This window comes from Myotis daubentonii, chromosome 12, assembly GCF_963259705.1.
Source record: "Myotis daubentonii chromosome 12, mMyoDau2.1, whole genome shotgun sequence".
Taxonomy (NCBI): domain Eukaryota; kingdom Metazoa; phylum Chordata; class Mammalia; order Chiroptera; family Vespertilionidae; genus Myotis; species Myotis daubentonii.
In genome coordinates, this window is record NC_081851.1 from 55,470,081 (window position 1) to 55,477,374 (window position 7,294).

The 7,294-nt window shown below is 45.7% G+C and overlaps 1 protein-coding gene across 1 annotated transcript; it reads left to right on the top strand.

The window, feature by feature from the left end:
• The first annotated feature begins 1,384 nt into the window (after window positions 1-1,384).
• ATP6V1E2 (ATPase H+ transporting V1 subunit E2) lies at window positions 1,385-2,173 on the top strand. The gene has a single exon (XM_059660743.1). The coding sequence runs from the start codon at window positions 1,470-1,472 to the stop codon at window positions 2,148-2,150; it is 681 nt and encodes a 226-aa protein (XP_059516726.1). The 5' UTR covers window positions 1,385-1,469; the 3' UTR covers window positions 2,151-2,173.
• Window positions 2,174-7,294: the final 5,121 nt, after the last annotated feature.

Here is a 7,294-nt window from a genome sequence, read left to right on the forward strand (position 1 = left end):
TTGAGTTTATTTCTAGTACTTTGGTTTTTGTGGGTGATACTGTAAATGGGATTGTTTTCTTAATTTCCTTTTAAATTATTTGTTGTTAATGTATAGGAACACAACTGATTTTGTATATTGATTTTGAATCTTGCAACTGCTGAATTTGTTTATTAGTTCTAGCATTTTATTTTTGTGGAATTGTTAGGGTTTTCTAGATATAACATCATGTCAGCTAGGAATAGAAATAATTTTACTTTTTTCTTTTTAATTTCAACGCCTTTTATTTCTTTCTCTTGCCTAATTGCTACAGCAAGGACTTTTAATACCTTGCTAATAGAAGTGGTAAGAGTGGCATCCTCGCTTTGTTCTTGATCTTGGAGGGAAAAACTTTTATTTTTTCATTGTTGAGTGTGATGTTATTTCCTTTTACTCCTAGTTTGTTACGTGGTTTTATTATGAAAGGGTAGTGAATTTTCTCAAATTCTTTTTCTACATCTATTGAGATGGTCATGTAATTTTATCCTTCATTCTGTTAATGTGTTGTATCACATTGATTGATATTTGTATGCTGAACCATCCCTGCATCCCAGGGATAAATCCTACTTGTTCCTGGTGTATGAACCTTTTAATGTGCTGTTGAATTTGATTTACTAGTATTTTGTTGAGGATTTTCACATCTGTGTTCATCAGGGGTATTGTCTTGTAGTTTTCTTATAGTGTCTTTGTTGGACTTTGGTGTTAAGGTAATGTAGGCCTCATAAAATATATTTGGAAGCATTTTCCTCCTCTTCATTTTTTCATGGGGGGAGGAAGTTTGAGAGGGATTGGCATTAATTTTTATTTTTAGTAGAATTCTCCAATGAAGTCACCTGGTCCTGGGCTTTTGTTTGTTGGGGGGTTTTTTGTTTTTGTTTTTTAATTACTGATTTAATCTCCTTAGTAGTTATAGCTATGTTCAGATTTTCTATTTCTTCATGTCTATTTCTTCAGTCATGGTAGATTGTATGTTTGTAGGAATCTACCCATTTCTTCTAGGTTTTCCAATTTATGGCATACAATTGCTCATAGTAGTAGCTTGTAATTCTTTTTGTTTCTGTGGCATAAATAGTATATGCTTTTTTGTGTATTGAACCATAACTGCCTAGAAAACTTCTGGACTAGGTCTGTCCTGATTGTCTCATTATTATTTGATGACAAAAAGGTGGTAAGTATAATAAAGAGAGAACTCTAGGAACTCAGGTTCAAGTCTTTCTTCTTCTGAGGTATGACCTCAGACAGGTAGCTTTCCCTCTTTAGGCATCAGTTTCCTCATCTGTGAAATGAGCAGCCGATAGATGGTCTCCAGGATTTTTTCTTTGGATGTTGACTCTCCTTCCTCCCCTCATGCACTCCACAGCTAAGGAAGTGGAACTCCTAAAACTCTGCCCTAATCAAAGGAACCAGAGGGTCTGCCAGCTCTCCTTCCACCTCCCTTTCCAGGAGCAGCCATGGCCCTGAGTGATGCCGACGTGCAGAAGCGCATTAAGTACATGATGGCTTTCATTGAGCAGGAAGCCATTGAGAAGGCAGAACAAATAGATGTCAAGGCTGAGGAAGAATATAACATTGAGAAAGGATGCCTTGTGCAAACCCAACGACTGAAGATTATGGAGTATTATGAGAAAAAGGAAAAGCAGATAGAGCAGCAGAAGAAAATCCAGATGTCCATCATGAGGAGTCAAGCAAGGCTGAATTTCCTGAAAGCCCGAAATGACCTCATCTCAGAGTTGCTAAGTGAAGCAAAGCTGAGACTCATCAGGATTGTGTCAGACCCAGAAGTCTACCAGAAGATGTTGTATAAACTGGTGCTACAAGGTCTGTTCAGACTGCTGGAGCCTGAGGTGATTATACGCTGTAGGCCACAGGACCACCTCCTGGTTGAGGATGCAGTGAAAAAAGCCATCACTCAATACAAGACAGTCTCCCAAAAAAGTGTGAATGTCCACCTTGATCGAGAGGTGCACCTGCCTATGAATGCAGCGGGAGGTGTGGAGGTCTACAGTAGCATTCAGAATATAAAGGTTTCCAATACTCTAGAGAGTCGACTGGATCTCTTAGCCCATCAAAAGATGCCAGAAATGCGAAAGGCCTTATTTGGAGCCAATCCCAACAGGAAGTTTTTAATATAAACCTCTGGGAAATGAAGCTCATGCTGAACTTCTGAGCCATAAAAGCATGTATTAAGGCAAAGAAACTAGTCATGTTTCCTCTTCTTTGTTGCTCTGATATCATTCTATCTTCTTTTAAGAAATACCCTTTGAATAGCTAAAGGCATTCTACTTTGGAATAAAGCCCGACTTAATGCTTAGAAATCTAATTCCAGTTCATCCATCCATACCACAGCTTCTGCTCAGTTCTGCAGTCTGGTTGAAGGGAGTAAAGACAAGATGTCTGTTCTTTAGCTCATCCTCATGGTGAGATGTGAGTGGTATTTTTGGCTTATGGGTCTGAGTGCTCTAAATTTCTTTAGTAAGTATGTGAAGAATGTTTTCCTCCTTTTATTTCAACAGCCTGTACTTAGGTTGTTTAAAGAGATTTAGAGATCTTCCTCTTGTGTACAGGGTCAACTCCATGGGCATATGTGACCGGTGCAGTCACTCACACAGGGCTCCCTGCTCAAAACAGTTCAGTGCTTGGGGTTTAATTTTCTGTAACCACTGCCTTGAAATTCTGTTTAAAATTTTTTTTTTAATTTTATTGATTTCAGAGAGGAAGGGAGAGGGAGAGAGAAATAGAAACATCAGTGATGAGAGAGAATCATTGATCAGCTGCCTCCTGCACACCCCACACTGGGCATTGAGCCCGCAACCCAGGCATGTGCCATGACCAGGAATTGAACCGTGACCTTCTGGTTCATAGGTTGATGCTTAACCATTGAGCCACGCCAGCTGGGCCTGAAATTCTTAATTTAACTTTGAATGTGTGTTTTGTAAGTGAAGCCCCATGTGGCTTCAGAGCATGAACTATTGCTTGGAGCCTTGGCTCATACATGGTGCAAACTCCCAAAGCCTACCCATCTCCCTCGGATGGGTTCTTAGCTACCACTTCCCAGCTTCCTGTGTCCCAGCCTTCCTCTTCCTCACCCAGTAATATTGCTGCCCTCTGCCCCTGGTGAGGTCCTAGTGTGCATGCAGGGAGGGTCAGAGGGGGGGTGTACATGCTCTGCAGGGTCTTATGACTGGGCATAATAGTGGCCATCAGCACCCTGGCTGTCAGCTCCATTCAGCAGGTGACTCAATGAAGGTGAGCATCTTGCCCACCAGATACTGAGCACATCCTGGTGTAGAGGTTTAAAGACCCTGGGTTCACGTGTCTTCTGTGGGTTGGGTCAGCCAGCCTGCCGTAATGGCCGATGCTGTAATGGCAGGACTTCCCTGACCCCAGCCAGCACATAGCACATAGATCTGTGGGAAAGAAGACACAGCAGTTGTCAAGCTACTGGGCCTGAGTCTCAGGGCGGGAACTTCAGGAGCTTATGAGGGTCTGTACTTGCCCTGCCAAGTATCCCCATGACCGACAGAGTTCCCATCAAACAGCTCAGTCAGTGCCTGAGGAGACTTGGGGTCGTCTCTTCCCGCCAGCTTGATGAATATTCTGGGAGAAGCCAAGAAATACACACTGTAAGTTTGGTGACTCTCCATTTGGGCATGGCACAATATGAAGATAAATAATAAAATTCATGCTTATGATTTAAACTTTTAATTTTTATTCCCTTAGTCATTAACATTGTAAATAAAAACGATGACAAATCAGAAGAGAGGCTGCAGAAACAAGGAAAAAGCTTTATAGTTTAGTCCCTCTCCTTGCACTTTTTGAACAAAGGACACCACCTTTTCACTTTGCATTGGGCCCTGTAAATAATGTGACCAGCTCTGCACAGTATGGTGATTTAGAGCCTAATGTATTAAACTCTATAAGTTAGAGTTTAACTTCTATATTAAAATCAAATATTTTTAAAGAGGAAAAACCCCAAGTAACTGCCAACAGCAAAGGTTGGTTTGTGCTGTAAGGACTGTATAAGGTACAGAAATTTAGGGACAGGTTATTGCTCAACAGGGTGCCTCCCAGAACCAAAGGACAGGACTCTATCTTGGTCTCAGGAGAGGGCTGGACGTGGGGACCAGGAAACCATCCGAAATTCCCTGGGTGGCCACTTCATTTTCTTACTTCAAGGAGTGACTTTCTCTACTGCGCAGCTTAAATGACGGAGTAAGCATGCCCCACAAAGTTTACATTCCCAATTTTACATGTTGTGGTTCCAGAAACAAATGTGCTTCTCTTGGAGTTTGTTCCGCTTTCCTGAGAGTCCCTTTGGCCCAGCTCAGATCAGATGTCCTCCTAGGGTCCAGTTGGTATTCAGTTCTCAGAGAAAAGGGGGTCTTTGTCAGCTAGACAGAGTCTCCAAAGGGTATCTTCTATGTGGGCCCTTGCGAGTTACGAATTCTCTCATTCAATAAACGTTTTCTGAATGCCAATAAAGAGCTAGCGAGGCCCTGTGCTAGGTGCTGGGGGGCAAAGAATGCGATCTGGTCCTGTGCTTTCGCTAGTCACAGACTCACAAACATTATCATGAGGATCATGAAAATGATACAACGTGGAAAGGCCAGCCTAGTGCTATATACAAGGAAGAGAGGGTCATAGAAAGCTTCTGGGGTATTGGCAATGGAGCCAGGGAAAGTCCTCCAGGAAAAGGGGGGAAAGCATATGCTAAGGCCCCAAGGAGTGAAAAAGCAAGTGGTGTTAGAGGAATGGTGTGTGGTTCATTGTGATGAGTGTGAGGGGTGAACGGGGAGTGACCATGTTGAAGCTGGGAAGGCACAGGAAGCTTGATGAGGTGGTGCTGCATGCCCTGCTTAGGAGTTACACTGATTCTGGTGGGGTGGTGGGGAGGAGGAGTGTAGGGTCATTGAAGGACTTTAGATAAGAATGAAATCATGGAAACTGGACTTCTCAAAGATGATTTTAGTGTCACTGTATGTGGAAGACACATTGGAGGGAGGGAGAGACTGGAGGTAGAAGCCCCATTAGGAACAATCTATCAGCCCAAGTGAGAGATGATAAATACCCTACCAGCTCTTGTGTGAGGTCATCAAATTCATTGATACATAGACTGGAAGAGATTAGAGTCAGTGACCTGTATGTCCTATCCACTCCCGCCTCTACTCCTCCTACCTGTCCAGGCCCCAAGGCTTTCCATCACAGTTTCACACTGCCTTACATTTTTTCTTTTTAATCAGGGTTCCCCTACTCTCAGAGACTTCTGCCTTCTCTCCTCCCACCTTCTCTCCTCCTACCTTCTCTCTTTCCACCTTCTCTCCTCCTGCCTTCTCTCTTTCCACCTTCTCTCCTCCTGCCTTCTCTCCTTCTGACTTCTCTCCTAGTCATCTTTCCAGGCCCAGCATAGCAGTCCCTTCCCAGCAGACCCAGCCCCCAGCTGCTGCTCCTTCTGACACCTGGAACCCCATTTCCTGACGTCACCCAGGAGTGTCTGCACCCCATTGGCCTACCCGAGCTCTGGCCCCCTAAACTGGCTACCATCCATTACTGGGGCGTGACATTAATTCATCTCCAAAAAAATTAATAGTCAGGTTTTATGAAAAGTTTAGTGCCTGTGGGGCAACATTTCCCTTAAGTCCCATTTAAATCTCTGTTTCTCCCCAATTTTCTCTCTCCCAAAGCTGCCAGGCACTCTCTCTTTCCCCTCAACCTTCTCCTTCTCAGCCCTCTCAACCCATGGGCTCCAGTCTCCTCCCTCATAATGGCCCCTCAGCAAAACATAGACTGGTGGCCCACCATGCCTGGCAGCCCACAGTCCCGGCTGTAGGACAGCAGCTCCATCGAGTACTTCACCTTCATTTACGAGGAGCCTCTGTTTCCACTTGTCCCACCTTCCTAGACTCAGCTCCACGTGGGCAGGGACAGTGTGTCTCCTTCCTTCTTTGCATTCCCTGATGCCTCATTATTTCTGTTGGATGTGCACGTCGTAGGTTCTGAACAGACATTTCTGATAGCTATGTCCTTCTTTCCTGCCTGGCTCTGCTTCCTGAATGGAGGCCTCCGGAGTCTCTCTCCTCTTCGCCCCCTAGATTGTGCCACAGAAAAGGGCAAGGATGGGAGATGGGGGCAGAGGTAGGGAGAATGAGGGCCTGCACTGTAGTCCAGGGATGGTGCTCGACAAGAAAACCCTTCTCTTCTGCTCCCTGGGGAAGGCTGTGGATGGGTGGAGCCTGAACTCAGGCAATACTATGCCCCTGCCTCACCTCTCAGGGTTGGTTACCTCCTGGGCAAACCTGGGGCCCTAGTGCATCTCTCCCTCCCTCGGAAATACATGGGGGAGGAGGTTTGCTTTGGGCCTGGGTGCAAAGTTAAAGGCTGGGTCAGCCTTAGGGGCCTCAGCCATGGGAGGCGAACCTTAGCCTTTACCTTTCTGTAGCCCCAGCGCTAGCCTTGGCCATCTGGTGGGCTGTTTGTCACCATTCTGATAGCTGCACTCCCATAGGGGTCTCTGCTTTAGAAATGCATGCACTGGCACTTGTTAATTGGCTGGTACAAATGTACAGGCATCCTTTTTTAAAAAAAGTATGTATTATTGCAAGTATTACATATGTCCTCCTCCCATTAACCCCTTCTCGCCCACCCTCCCACCCCAAGCCTTTACCACCCTATTGTCTGTGTTTATGGGTTATGCATATATGCATACAAGTTCTTTGGTTGATCTTTTCCCACCCGCCTTGTTAACTGTCCTATCCTCAAGAAGGCGCCTTTCTCCTTTTAGCTCCTCATTCCTCGTGAGCAAACTGTTACAACCACAGGCAGGCCCAACCCTCCCCACCCCTTTCCTCATTAACACTTCCTCCTGAGGTGCAAGGGAAGCTGTTTGCTGCAGATGCAGACAGAGGCTGTGCTGAGTTAGGGCAAGGCTGCTTTGGTAGGCTCACTGCCTGCTGGGGGAGGGCTGGAGGGTCTGAAACACAGCCAGCTAGGCCCTGCCCCTCACGGAGGCCTCCACCCCAGGAATCTTGTTGGCAAGGGTGACTGGTGGAGGAAGAGTACAGAGTTAGTTCTGATTTTGAGCTGCCTGGAGAGCCAGAAGCAAAGGGGATGCTTGAGCATGGACTGCAAGCTCAGAGAAGGCAGGGAGAGCAGACCGGCAGAACAGAAAATGCCGCAGGGCTTCCTCTCTGTCTCCGGGGTCCCAGGGTCCTGGAAGTGGGTCAGCAGATCTACTCTAGGCCAATCATACCCACCTCCCCCCCACCTCTGGGAAGCAAGT

Bases quoted from the DNA above. Each gene is read 5' to 3' on its own strand.
- ATP6V1E2 (XM_059660743.1), top strand. From the start codon at position 1,470: ATGGCCCTGAGTGATGCCGACGTGCAGAAGCGCATTAAGTACATGATG.